The 14,965-nt window shown below is 48.6% G+C and overlaps 1 protein-coding gene across 2 annotated transcripts in view; it reads right to left on the reverse strand.

Moving 5' to 3' along the window:
- LOC147422811 (uncharacterized) overlaps nt 1–14,965 on the reverse strand; it is a 145,287-nt gene that overhangs the window by 32,736 nt on the left and 97,586 nt on the right. For both annotated transcript variants that reach the window (XM_086503521.1, XM_086503522.1), the window contains exon 7: nt 4,713–4,937. In XM_086503521.1, the coding sequence (XP_086359647.1) occupies nt 4,713–4,937 (225 nt within the window). The remainder of the gene's footprint in view (nt 1–4,712; nt 4,938–14,965) is intronic.

The raw sequence follows: 14,965 nt of genomic DNA on the forward strand, positions 1-14,965 counted from the left end.
TGCATCGGGCGCATTGATCAACTGGAGAAAGACAGTGGCTTTCTCAGTTGGTAGTGCTCCTGTGCCAGATTGGATGCCAGGAGAGGGTTTCAGGTGGATTCCTCCAGGGACTGCAGTTCGGTACTTGGGTTGTCAGGTTGGTTTGGATTTGTCCCCCGAGCAGCAGATTGCTCCTCTTCTCCTGTCCATCAGGAGAAAGCTGTTACATTGGAGCTCAGCACGACTTTCGTTGGCTGGTAGAGTAGTAGTTGCCAACCAGGTGTTGTTGGCAACTATGTGGTACATCACTTCTTGCTGGATCTTCTCGAGTTCTTGCATCAGCCAGGTAGAGAGGCTGATCAGGAACTTCCTTTGGTCAGGTCGCGACACTCAGATTGCCCGAGCCAAGGTGGCTTGGTCGGTCATCACACTTCCTTGTTCTCAGAGAGGGCTTGGGATCATTGATCCAGCACAGCAGAGCAGAGCCCTTCTTGGGAAGTTCGTCGTCAGAGGACTTCTTCCAGGCGAGGAGCCCTGGAAGGAGTTCTTGTTGCAGAGGCTTCGTGCCAGGGTGCCTCAGTCAGGAGGCCCTTGGCAACCTTCGACCAGATGGATCTTTACAGAGTTGCGCCGAGTTGGTTTGAGCAGGAGACTGGAGGACCGATTCACAGTGAGTTTGCTTCGTTCTTGGGAGCTATTGCGGCGTGGCCTAGAGCAGCGACAGCCGACGTGCACGGAGGAGCGCCTACGGCAGCCCCTCGTCTGGAACCCCATGGTTAGCACTCAGAGAGGCCACTTGGTTGGGAGTAGGCCTCATGTTTCTTGGGGTCCCATGGCAGCAGGTCCTGCGCGCTCTCTAGGTGACTGGCTAGAGTTCACAGGTTTGTCAGAGGAGGTGCAGGTTGTCCAGCTACAGGGCATGAGAGGGGTTCAGAGCATGTGTCAGGACATCTCAGAGTCAGTTCCAGCTGATTGGCTCACGCCTCTCGAGCCAGTAGCACCCCGGTGGATGGGAGCCTTCACACGACTGGAGGTTCTCATTTCAGTCAGGGCTTGCTCAGAGACTGTCCCGGCCCTGTTCTTCGAGCTTCAGGGTGGGGGACGATTACAGAGATTTGCAGTAGAGGCCCCGCAGGTAGCAGAGTGTTGTTTCCAGAGGATCCGAGTTGTGGGCATCTGTGGGAGGACTTGCGTCATAGACCCTTACCCAGCAGCTCTTGAGACAGGACACTGGAGGCTATGGGCTTGGGAGTGTTGTCCACTGGCACGAGTACAGTGGGACCCTGGTGAGTGGCTTTGGAGGGACCCATTCTCTTCTGCAGACCGCCCAGGAGTCCCTTTCTTTCAGTACACTGTTCGGCTTGGACGTCATATACTTGCAGCACAGAGAGAGGCCCGCCCCGCTGCAGCACGTCATTGGCAGGAGGAGGGTCTCACTGTTGAGTTCTTGGCAGCTTTTTGGCAGAGGCTGTGGGACTCCAGACAGCCGAGACGCGTCACCTTGTTCCAGTGGTTGGTTGCACACAGAGCCACAGCAGTAGGGAGCTGGCTTGTACATAGTGGTCTCTCGGCCGCATGTACAGCATGTGACCAGTTGGTGGAGAGTCAGCGACACTGTCTTTGGGACTGTCCCTCGGCCCAGCAGGTGTGGCTACGAGTTCTTCGGCTGATGCCTGCCCTCTCCACGGCTCGACAGTACACTTGGGGGGCGGCGGCTTGGTCCACCCTCACGGGCCCGGCACTTCAGTTTGAGCTATCTTCCACCAGCAGGATGATAGTGATACAGGGGGGTCGACCTACACTCCAGCCTGCTACAGACCTTACTCCACAGGAGTGGAACAGTGAGAGAGTGGAGTGTTGGGAGCTCATCAACGGCCTAGCTCTCTGGTTCATCTGGCGGGCCCGTTGTTTCCGCATCTTTGAGGCTCGCCTTGTACCACCAGCAGAGACTGTTCGTGACTTTTGGCTAGAGCTGATCCATACTCTCAGAGGACAGCTTGAGGGACTACAGGGCAGCTCCGACCGCATGCGGGAGCGCCGCGAGGCTTTCCTTCGTCTCTGGCGCCCTGGGCCGTTTTACTCCATGGTCTAGGGGGTGCTCAGATGGCACTACTGTCCACCTGTGTGGCTTTTCCCTCCTCCCATCTCTTGATTTAGCCCCATTGTATATATGCTGTTTTTTCATTGGGAGAGTCTCCCCATCATGTTTGTTGTAGCCCTCTCTTGCAGAGGTGGATGTAGCCCTATGGGCAGCTTTCATTAACTAATAGAAGGATCTTTTTCTCGGAAAAAAAAAAGAAGGTGGTATGGATCCCGTGGTGCAACATAGTTCTTTGTCCTTAGCAACCAGCCTCGAATTGGAACAACCTACTCCACCTGACGGGTCAGATGAGGATCTGTTGGAATGGTTGGATGCTACCAAATCTATGCCCTGTTTTGGAGTTTCAATTCACTCTTTGCTTGAAGGTACACCCTCTTCCAATGTTTCCAAGGTAACTAAACCTTATGAGCCACATGAGCCAGCTCAAGAGTTGAAGGTCACAGAAGATACTCCTGATGCGCTCTCGGTGAAAGCCCTCTTGATAAAAGCCGTTGAATTTGGAAAGCCGAGGAAAAAGTATATAAGCAAAAAGAAATCTCCCCTACAGGAGTTCAACCCCCTTCAAACATCAGCCCCATTGGTGTCTGCTTCTCCAACCAGAACGAAGCTAACCTCTGTGTCTAGCCAACTCCCTTCACAGAGCAGGTTCTGCTTGATGTGCTGGATGAATTCCCTACTCCTGCTCGTAGTCTTGCTGAGAATAGTTGGTTCTGTCCTCAACCTGCACTTTCATAATGCTCTAACCTTCCTCGCCCTTACCAAACACACCCTCGTCCCTACCCACCCCCTCACACACCCTCGCCCCTACCCTTCCCCTCGCCCCTACCCACCCTCCCCCTTCCTCTCGCCCCTACCCACCCCCTCTCGCCCCTACCCTCCCCCTCTCGCCCCTACCCACCCTCTCCCTTCCCCTCGCCCCTACCCTATCCCTACTCGCCCCTACCCACCCCCTCACACACCCTCGCCCCTACCCTCCCCCTCGCCCCTACCCACCCTCCCCCTCTCGCCCCTACCCACCCTCTCCCTTCCCCTCGCCCCTACCCACCCCCTCACCCCCCTCGCCCCTACCCTCCCCCTCTCGCCCCTACCCACCCCCACTGAGGGGCACCCACACTGGAGAGAGCACGACACATTATCCGCGCTACAAGTGTAGATGAAAATACCCCAAGGAGTCACAAAAGCCGTTTTGATCTGATCACCTGGATGGATGCCCAACTAATTGTATCCACTGAACCCGTCCATGAAACTGTACAGTACATGCCCTGCTACATCTTCGAGCACACGCTCAGTGAAGGGTGTGGGAAGACCATCTGGAATAGTTACCTTGTTCAAAGCGCGATAATCGACGCACACGCGAATTTTATTGGATTGCTTCTTAAGCGCTATCACCATGGGTGATAACCACTCAGAGTGCTCCACAAGCACAATGATCCCTGCTTCTTGCATTTTTTCTAGCTCTGACTTGACAGCTTCTGCATACTTTGGGTTGAGCTTGTAAGCTTGGCCTCTAATCGGCTTAGCCCCTTCAACCAGAGGAAGAGTAAGGACACCCAATTCTGGTGGGATCCCTTCCAAATCTTTGTAGGACCAAGCAAAAACATCTTTAAAAGAGTGCATGAAAGAAACTACCTGAACGAGTAGCACAGGATAATCCCATAACCAAGCAGCTAAGAGGATGTGTTGAGGGTTGTCAGGGTTGCCCAGGTTGACTTCTCTAACCGGATCAAGTGGTGTAGCTGGGGAGGGTGCATCAGAAGATGAAGATTGAGCTGCCTCTTGGAGCTTCGAGACATCATGGGCTGGTGTCTGATCAATTGGAAACTCCGCATACTCTTCTTGTAACCCCTGGTGGAAGCTCCTAGAAGGGTAAGTCTTCAAACACAGCAGAGTGCTTTTGAGTGGGCGAGGCGTCAGACCCAGGGGAGGTTAAGGGAAGAGGTAGGACGTTGGCGAACTCCTGCAAAGGAGATTTTTTTCCCCTTCTATGGTGTTTATAGGTTCACTAAGGCCGACGGCTTCCATCAAAGGGACACTTGAAGCATGATCATTAGGGACTGACGCACTTGCTTCTCGGACAGGCACACTTTCTTCTGGATGACTAGGTTCACTGGTTTCAGCCTGAGGATCCCGGGAAAGAGGGTGTATCCACAGGCAAGGGTTGAATAGAGACCACATAGCATGGCATCGATGTGGTAGCTTCCAACCACTACAATAGGTCTTTGTCGGACCCGTCAGGCAGGGTAGGCTGCTCTAGGTCGGGGTAGGCACTTGCTTTGTAAATGATCAAGCACAAGCTCATGTGAAAGGCACATGTGGAGTGGTAGTGAGACCAAGGTCACCAATGTAATTAAAAGTAGACAGAGAATGAGGAAATGCAATTCAAGTGCTTTAAATTAACACATTTGGAGGATGTAACACGCAAGCTAATCTCTAACAGGAACAACACATTTGCAGATGTCCAGAAAGGCACGTGTGGATGGTAGAGAGACCAAGTTCACCGATGTAGAGTAGACATAGAATCAGGAAATGCAGTCGAAATGCTTAATAGCAGTAAACACATTTGAAAGATACAGCACACGCACTGAACCTCAAAAAGGCGCATATCCAATTACAAAATTGCATCATCTCTAACCTTCCGAAGAGTGAAGAGTTGTGAGACAAGCTGTGACCGAGCAGATGTCTCCTCCTTAAGGCTGGCCTCAAGAGAGGCCCTTGATGCCTCCACCTCATTAAGCTTGTTCTGCAGAGCAGTTAGCTCTTTCTGAACCTCCAGAAGGCGACCTTGCCCATGCTGCTCCTCTGACTCATACATCTTGAGCTTTGATTTCAGGTGATTCACTTCTTCATTGAAGAGACCCTGCAAGTTGACCAGATCACTTGACACGTTATCTTTGTTCAAATAAACTGCAGTACAAATCCTCAAGCTTTTATAGAAGTCTACATTCAGCATGAAGTAGGCCTACTTATAGCTTTTATACATTCATGCCCCAGTGTATCAGTGCATGCTCATGCATGCGTGTGGGTGTCTGTGTGTGCCGTAGTGTGAAGGGAGTGCACTCATGTCATGAAAGAAATCAAGGTGAGAATGTTGGGTATAGATGAGGGCATGCTCTATACCATCTATAGCCACTATGAAAGCACATCATGGTACGCACAGTTTCATGAGTTGACTAAAATTGGAATTCAATGTAGGACTTGTTACAAAGAACGAAAATAGTACAAAAGTCTTTTTTTATACAAAAAAGCCCAACAGGAACGCCTCTAGTTGTGAAGATCATACAATTAAATTCATTCACAGAAATATTTGTTTATACAGTTGACTATTCAAATATTGATGTGCTGCTGCTTTGCAACCCACTAATGGCGCTAACATTCTATGCAACCCACTAATGGCGCTAACGTTCTATGCAACCATTTTGATTTGAGGATACAGGTATTCATTTTTTCCAATCAATACCAAAATAAGGAGGCAACCAGAGCAGCATGCAAATCAGCCACCCAAAGGTGCAGAATTTGTCAGCTAAATTGCACAATCTGCTATCACCAGTTGGACGTAGCAGCAAGGCAAGAAAATGTACAAGAAGCAACTTCAAACAAGTCAAACTTCGTGCAGCAGCCTCTAGATTGAATTGATAAAAACTGTCTATCAAAACTGTCTGGCAAGGAAACGTCCAAGAAGCAAGTCTAACTTCGTGCAGCAGCTTCTAAATTGAATTGATAAAAACTTTCTGCTATTTATGCACAATTAGAAGGGTAAAAATTACCCTTCAAAAACCTTTGATTTTAAAAAGCATGATATTCCATGGACAACGAACAACCTCCAAAATCCTCTCTTGGATTCTACCATTCATGAGTAGGCTTCTACACTTCGTGTGACTTGTACTTCACAGCAAGTTAATTATGCTTTGAGGACACGGATTGTTGAGCCACACTCTTTTGAGATCAAGTATTCTCTCATTCTCATTGATATGAGGCTATGATAGCTGAGATGTTTTCAATTGATTCTATCATACTTTGGAGCATTTATCACACGGATATTCAGAGGAGGATCTGGATCATCTAGCTATAGCACTTTCATCTCCTACCACAGTTTATTCAGATTCTCAAGAGTGCTATGGCTATAGCACTCAATCCTGTTGTTCGTGGTTGGACTAAGCACATTTATGTTCATTACCACTTTGCTCTTGGATTACATTTAGGATGGTTGTATCAGCATTTCACCATTGACAATCTTGTAGATCTTCTCACCAAGACTCTGTTAGAGTTTTGGAGGTCCTCTCCTTGGTTTCCCTGCTAGATCTAGTGAGAGAGGGCTTCTTTGCGGCTGTGTCCGGCATTGTAAGGCTTTGCTAGTATCTAGGGACGTTGAGGGTTTCCCACATTCTAGCGGGTCTTGTTGGGATTTATGCCACTTCTCGAGGGTGCCTTTTTTTAAAGTTTTGACCCTTGACATTCCCACATTTCCTAATTATGGGTCGTGGGGTGTGGGATTAAGGGTAGGACTCAGGTTGGGCAGCCTCACTGCACCCCTATATGGGTGGGTAGCGGGGGCATTTTGGCAGCTTGCAGAGACTTGGTGGAGCCTTGTATCCTCTCTTGTGCTGCAGAGATTTCCAACAGGGCTTGTCCCACTTTCTCATTCTCTTGCCTTCTTCTCTCTGTTACGCTTTTCTCTCTCTTCTTTTCCTCTCTCCCCCTTGTGCTCCCATGTCACCACAGCTCACTGCACTCTGACACAGTATCGGAGCCACGTGTTGGCCTTGAGCTCAATGGTGCCGGAAGGGGTTTATTGGGCTCTAGACTTTCAACCAGCAAGAGGACGACTTGTGGCTGCATTTTCATCTACCTATCATGCATATATCTATCCTTCTGTTATTGTCCCCGTCATTATGTTGGGCTTTGTAGTTGTGGTTAGTTTCTCTAATACAAGAATTTTACTCAAAAAATTATCATTCAGCTCCAACATGACCAGCGCAAAAACATTGCTCAATTTCTTGCCCAAGCGGGCATTGCCAAAAAGGAGCATATTAAAGTTCACGCATTATAGGATGTGATTCTACCAATCATGCATATATATATATCTATAATTAAGTTGGGCTTTATAGCCATGGTAAATCAATCTCTCTCTCTCTCTCTCTCTCTCTCTCTCTCTCTCTCTCTCTCTCTCTCTCTCTCTCTCTCTCTCTCTCTCTCTCTCTCTCTTTCCGATAGACGGATGACATACACACCATGTACATTTGATTTGTCTCATAGGCCGATTTCGGCCTGACATAGACGTTAAAAATCTTTCTTTCTTTCTTTCTTTCTTTTCTCTCTCTCTCTCTCTCTCTCTCTCTCTCTCTCTCTCTCTCTCTCTCTCTCTCTCTCTCTCTCTCTCTCTCTCTCTCTGTTATGGGGCTGAGGCAGAGCGAACAGCAGATTAGGGTTGACATCTGAACTACAGCAATTGAGGCTCGCGCACTGGACTCCTTGAGCGTACGGCAGAGGTTGGGACTCGCGAGCTGTACTGCAGGGTCGTACGTTAGAGTTCGAGCTGGCAGCAGCCCGTGCGTGAGCAGGACAGTATGGGCGCAATCGCCTGAGCATGGTTGTACAGCACGTCAAGCATCAACGTCCGTGCTATGAGCTAAGCAGCGCGTGGGCAAGGCAGAGCAATCTTCCATCGCAAAGTCTTCCATCACCATAAGGTCTTCTATCACGAGCAAGGGTTTCTAAGTCTTCTATTGCAATAATTTCTTCTATCGGGTTTCCTCTCTTGATTGAGGGTATCCACGAGAGGCAAAGGTACCACTCGTCGAGGCAACTGCAGTACACACAGAGAAACTCGGCACACTAAGGGTGCTTGAGGATGGACCAACCGGTCGATGTCAGGATGATAGCATTTATGAAACCTAGCCTAAATCGAAAGCGACGTTTAGACGGAGGTTTCGAGAGAGCACACTATCGCCAGGTTTTATGAGAGCAAAGAAACTTTCCAGAGTCAAAGATGACTTAATGTTTGAGAAGGTACAGGTGATGATTAAGGCGGAGCTAAGCCCCTTGATGGGTGACATTGAAAAAGAGATGTATGCAAATACGGAAAGTTACAAAAAAGCTATGTATGCACATATGAGGAAAGAACTGGACAAAGAGATGCCTAAAAAGCATGACGAGATGTACACATCATTGAAGGCCGAAATGCAGACGATTGTGAGGGCAGAAGTGAATATAATGGAATGCATGATGCAAAAAAGATTAGAGGATGCACTTGCTACGTTTGAATCTTGGAAATCAAAAATGGAAAAACGCATGAATGAAGCACTTAAGGGAGACCTTGCAGCTTGCAAAAATAACCCCCCGCAAAGGAGGCAGAACCAATGATCAAGGAGCTCGAAAGCATTAAGGAGCAGGTGAAAACTCTATGAGAAGAGGAAGAGCAAAAGGCACGAACAACCTCTTCGTGGGCGGAGCATCTATTCAAAACACAAGAGAAGGTTGATAAAGCTGAGAAGTGGATTGAGGACGCAAAGAAAGGAAAACATAAGATGCCTGAAGCCACACAGACATCAACTATCATCAATATGACAATTGAGGAGAAGCAAAAGAGAAAGACAGAGCCCTTCATGTACGTGTACCAGGTCTCAAAGACACTAAAAAAGTAGAAGAAGAAGTGCAAGATCTTTTGAAGTGCACGGGTATTTATGAACCCAGACACACGGGTGCTTGGAGAGTTGGCATGGAGAGTTGCCAAAAGGGAAGTGATGAGAAAAGAAGGCCCAAGGAAAGAGCACTCATTATACGTTTCCCTACACTTGAAGCTAAAAAGGAATTCTTGAAGAAGAGACCAACACTCAAGCAAACTGAGATATTTCTGGGTGATGACCTCACTCTAACACACATAGCACACATGCAAGAGCTGATGCCAGAGATCAAGGCGGCGAGGGAGAAAGGGAAAATTGCTTTCTACAGAGATAGAAAGATATGCCGCCTATGCCATACAGAGCCAGAGATGGAGATGCATTATATAGTCAGTGCACAATGTATTACGAGATACGGGGTCGCTTTCATTGTCTATTCAAAGAAGGCTTCGGACCCTTCTCAAGAGTCATGAGCTATCCGGACCAGAGACGTCTTGGACTGTATCTACTTGAGTGACACAGACATAGAGATGGTTTACTGAGGAGATATGAAGACAGAAAATCTTAAGAGACAGATTACTGATTTCTTCACACCAAACACTGGACAGATAGAGGAGCAACCACCATGGAGACTACAACAAAGGATTCGAGCCATACTATCTCGACATCCAGAGTACAGATGAGGATGGATTCATCACCCATTGTCTCTCTCTCTCTTGTATTGGGCACCCATTGTATCACTGCTCACACATACCCCACACAGTTGCAGCTAATAGTACTTCTAGATTCAATTTAGTATCTCTTTTTCTGTACTCAGCCATGGTATCAGATTCACTAGTATGTCGCAGATTGGTCTCATAGGTCATTTTGGCCTTTTGAAGACGTTAATATATCATTTCATTTCATATCTCTCTCTCTCTCTCTCTCTCTCTCTCTCTCTCTCTCTCTCTCTCTCTCTCTCTCTCTCTCTCCCCCCCCCCGAGACAAGGGGTTGTATTCTGTGTACATAAGAGGCCTCTAGAGATGCCCAATGGCCTATCACCCACAGAAGTACAAAAGCAGGGCAACACTATGTAGGCTATATAAACATCAAGGTGATATGTACGATGAGTTTAAAATGAACCAATGTAAGGGTGCATAACGCCACGTGATGTGGCGATGATCCCAAAGGAAAAGAAATGACGTCCTCACCGATGTGTGAAGAAAGACGCATTGACACTTCTCCGCTGCCCTGGAGGAGCCGGCTGAAGAATCCCACTTAGTGCGAAGAGTATGGAGCAGCTCAATCGAAATGGCTGTCAAAATGGTGGATGTAGGGGAGGACTGCGAGCCCAGAATGTGGACACAGTGAGCCTTCCAAATGGTCCAGAGCATGATGCTGCATATCGTGGTGACAATTGTCTCGCTGGCAGAAATCGAGCTGTTGACCTACATCTAGGATTTTCTATAGAATGCCCGGTCTATGTCCTAAAGGAGTAAGCATGAAGACCAGATCGGTCGCAAGCCCTGAAAAAAGGTGTGTGACCCCGGAAATTGCAAAAGCCATGCAACTGCCCCCATGTCACGAACCCATCATGGATGCCCACTCTAATCAACAAACATCAAATTGCCATCCACACTGGCTGCGCATACGAACATACCCACACGCAGTGCCACAAAGACACAAGATCTGAAATACATCTCTGGCAAGTCAGATCATGACCATTGTCTGCTAACCAAGTGCCAACAGGAAATCCTGCGTGTGCTATCATCCACATGGAAAAACTTATCTAGAGGCTGATTCGGAGGAACCAGATGCATGATCAAAATTGTTGCGAGCAATGCCTTGCTCTGTATCTCTCGATCAATAATCCCCAATCCTCCCTCCTCTCTGGGTAAAATAAATGTGTCCCAATGGACTCATGGTCAAGTGTCAGTAGAGCCATCTAGGTGTAGCAAGGAAAGTGTGTCGTGCTCTCTCTACAATGGGTGCTCCTCAGTGCACTCTGCAAGAAACCTCACTCCAGCAGACAGAAAACAACACACTAAAAGACAACTCAAAGCACAACAGACTCAGAACTCAGTGGAACTCGACTCGACAAACAGAAAGAACCATACAGACTCTGCCTTGGCAGCACACTCAGCTCCAAGTCTAGACTCAAGGGTACAATGGGGGTGTCGAGGCTCCAATGTGCAGGGACGGTGCAGACGTGTTGTGCATGAACTCAAGCCTCGAGACTCAAGACGCTCGACCATACAAAGTGATGATAATGATTGAGTGTCCCACGACTCGAACCAACCACACATATGTATCTCCTCGAGGGCCAAAGGCTAGCAAAATATCCCAATCCAGCTAAGCCTATCTCCAAACTCTGGTGGTGGTGATCTGACCATGGTGTCCACTAGACCACCATCCGTATCACTTGCCACATGTCACTGCCCATGCTAGAGTCCGTCCAGTGTGAACTCCAGCCCAATTGTAAATAACTGCCAGTACGCCCATGACACTATCTGCCCGTCCTATGCCCAAGACACTGTAGCCTTGCTACAAGTTGCCCGCCACAAGACCACTCACTGAACCTAGCAGGAAAAAATGCAGTCCAACCATTCTAAAGAAGCTAAGGTGTAGAGAAGATATTTAAGTTAAGGGGAAGGTGGGAGTTTTTACGGAGAGGAGAGGGCAAATACACAACACTGATGTCAAAAACTGAAGAAGCAGAGCAAAGTTCCAATGCCATATCCATCCAAGCAGTTGCGGCGAGAAAAGGAAAGGTACAGCTAGGGCTAGAAAAGGACAAGTAGACATACAAGGGGGTGGGTAGGGGCGAGAGTGGTTGAGGGGGTAGTGAGGGGCGAGGGGGGTGTTGAGGGGCAAGGTGGGGTGGGTAGGGGCGAGGGGAGAGGGGAGAGGGAAGGGGGTGGGTAGGGGCTAGGAGAGAGGGAGGGTAGGGTGAGGGGCGTGGTGAGGGACGAGAGGGGGAGGGAAAGGCCAGGTAGAGGTGAGAAGAGGGACGGGGAAGGGATGACAGGGGGTTCCAGAATTGGAAAGAACACGCTTTCTCAAACTAATCTCTTTCAAAATCATCAGTGCTTGATTCTGATGTTTTTTCGGATGAGGCCAATCTTATCTTCTGTGACATAGACCACATCAAACAAGGTTGTTTGCGCTGCATCTGGTATAGCATAGCCGGGTTTGCCTCAAAGTCATCGAAGTTGTCTCCCTTTACTAAGGGATGGCACTCCTGAAGATTTCATTGTAAGTGAAGAAGCTGCCGCGTCAAGGAGAAGAGAGATAGCATGAGCTGGTGTCTCATCAAGAGATTTAGCTTGGTCGGAGACTCACACAGATGGGGCTGATGTTGAGGTGTGGGTGAACTCCTGTAATGGGAGATTTCTTTCCCCTTCCATGATTCTTTATAGGCTCCCCAAGTCCAAAGGTTGCCACCAAGGGCGCATAGTTATTAGCCTCCACACTTGTTGCTGGCTCAAATGGCTCACTAGACACAGGTACTGTAGAAACTTTGAAAGAGGGTGTATCCTCAGGCAAATATTGAATAGAGACCCCATAAGAAGGCAGACTTGGTAGCTTCCAACCACTCCAACAGTGGAGTAGGCTGCTCCAGTTCAAGGTTGGACTCCATTGACAAGGAACCATGTTGCACCATTGGATCCATGCCTCCTGCAAGTCAAATGGGTTTCATGGGGGAGCCAAGAGTATGTATCCACATTGCGTCATTTCCCCAATCATGCGGTGCTTTAGTGTGCCGCAGCCATGGTCTACCAATGAGCAAAGGAAATCCTCCCTCAACCTGGGGAAGACGAACAACAACAAAATCCAAGCTAAAGATGAAGTCTTGTACCTACAGAGGCACCTTGTCTACTATGCCCAATGGGTAGATTGTTCTTTGGTGGGCCAACATAACTGTGAAGGGAGTAGGTCGTGCAGGCTGCAGACCCAAGGCCAACATTGTGAACTCACGCATCACCATCCACAATCACTCCTAAGAATTGCTGCCCCAAGATGGACATGGTGAGACGAGGGCTTCTATAATCAGTGAGGGGGGCAGCGGGATAGGATATCATATAGGACTCTGATGATGGTTGCATTGGGAGGTGCCTGCCACTAGGACCTACGCCGGGATAAAGGGACTGAAAAATTGCAAGGGTGTCACTTGGAAAACTCGCATTTAACCGTAGCATGTCGTAGAGCGACACTTGTTGGCAAGTGTTGTTCAAGATTGTCAGGATGCTCGCTTGGCACTAGGGGATGGCTTGTCGACAACTGGGAGCGGGATATCCATTGGTAGGATCGTGGGTGGAAGAGTGGAATTGGTTGGAAGATTGACCCAAGGATGCCCTCTGGGCCTGAGTGAGGACATTAGTGGGCTTCTCTACCTGATTGAACTTGTCATTAGGGGCCATCACATGAGTAGAAGGTGACGATTGAGGGATGGTGCCAGCTGCTATCAAATTGATTTCAGGAAAGGTAAATTCAGGTTGGTTCGAAGAAGTAGATGCACGTTGTTTTGGGTAGTCCTTATTATGGTGATCATGAGCCTCAGGGTAGTGTTGGCAAGCAGGACACCCTTCAGGCAAAGACACTTTCTTTGGTAATGCCCATGCTCCCCGCATCTGTAGCACAAAATGGACCGATTGGATGGGCGAGTCGGACGACGAGGCAGTCTTTGCTCTTGCTGCATGGAGGTGGAGGTGGAAGTGTAGAAGCTTTGAGGGGCTGAGGGAGCATTCGCATGATAAAAGCTCTGAGATGGAAAAGTTCTCTGCATACCTTGCATAGGAGGGATTGTCAGCAAAGGTGGCATGTGGTTTGGATGTTCATAGGGGGAAACCATGTTGGATGCAAGTGCTAACCCCTGTTGGAGAGTAGGACCAAGACTTTGTTGTATTTGCCGCAATCCCTTTAGGTAGTAGCAATCCTTATCCTCATGTCCAAACTTTATAGAAGTGGCAATAAGCCCGAAGGGGGCATTCATGTGGAGGGTGCCCTAGAGAGCGGCATGAGCTACACCAGACCACAGCCTTTGTCTACTGCTGAGTCCTGAGCTCTTCTAGCTCGCGCTTGATCTGGCCTAAAGCCTCGTGATGTGGACGCTTCTCCTATCGAAAAGGAAAGGATCTCGCCACCTAAAGAGCTCGTTGTAACTTAAGTGCTTCTAGAACCCTGCATAAAGAAGTCAAGGGGTCATTTGGACTTTCCAAGAGTACAGAGGCAGTCTCTACTTGAGGGGAGTCATTGAACAGCTTCCTTGCCCCTTCTATCCTAGTAGCAGCACTGACAAACTCCTCCAAAATGGCGTCAGGTCGGAGACGCTCTCGGAGTTATTACTGCGAAGTTTTGGGAAGAGGTGCGAGTCGTGCGACACACTATCATCATCTACTTTGTATGGTCGAGCGTCTTGAGTCTAGCGTCTTGAGTTCACGCACGGCACATTTGCACCATCCCTGCACATTTGAGCCTCGACACCCCATTGTACCTGTGAGTTCTGGGCTTGGAACTGAGTGCGTTGCCATGCCAGAGTCTGTACTGGCTCATTTGTGTTAGTCGAGTCCCATGTTGTTCAAGTTCTATTGTTGAGTAGTTGTGTTGCTTTGTTGTTCATTGTCTACAATGTTTTCAGTGTTTTCATGTTGTTGGAGTGAGGTTCCACGCACATTGCACTAAGAAGCACCCACTGTAGAGAGCACGACACATTATCTCCGCTACAGGTGCTCTCATTTTTTGGTACGCCCGATGGGACCTCAACTGAAGTCTCACTCCATTGAGCCTACTGGTTGAGGAGCTAGCTGGTTTAACCTCTCGCCTGTGTTGGTCTGCTAGTCTCAATTGCTCTGGTCGAGCTTGGTCTCATCCAGCTTCCCTCGACCAGCTTGGTCTATTCCAGCTTAGTCCTCGACCATTTCTGGTCTAGTCTCTTGTCTTGGTCTAGTCTCTCGTCTTGGTCTAGCTAAGTGCTCTAGTCACTCGCAATGGTCTAGTGGAGTCTGGACCAGTGTTAGTAAGTTACAAGCCTTCGGGCCCAAAGCTTGGGTGGGCTTTTGATTACTGCATGACACATACGACAGAGTCCAAAGATCAACAAAGTCCACTACTGAGCCCTCTAAAGTACAACCACAGAAAGCGCCAACCTTTTGTGCCGAGTAGAAGTCCTCCACCCTCGCTACCTCTACCCTCCCACACATCTACCTCCACTCCCTCAACCAATTCTTCACCTCCTAGATCACCTTCCCCAGTACAGTTCTCAAACACTGTGTTATAGCAACCTCTTGA

This window comes from Adiantum capillus-veneris, chromosome 27, assembly GCF_014529385.1.
Source record: "Adiantum capillus-veneris isolate H3 chromosome 27, ASM1452938v2, whole genome shotgun sequence".
NCBI lineage: Eukaryota > Viridiplantae > Streptophyta > Polypodiopsida > Polypodiales > Pteridaceae > Adiantum > Adiantum capillus-veneris.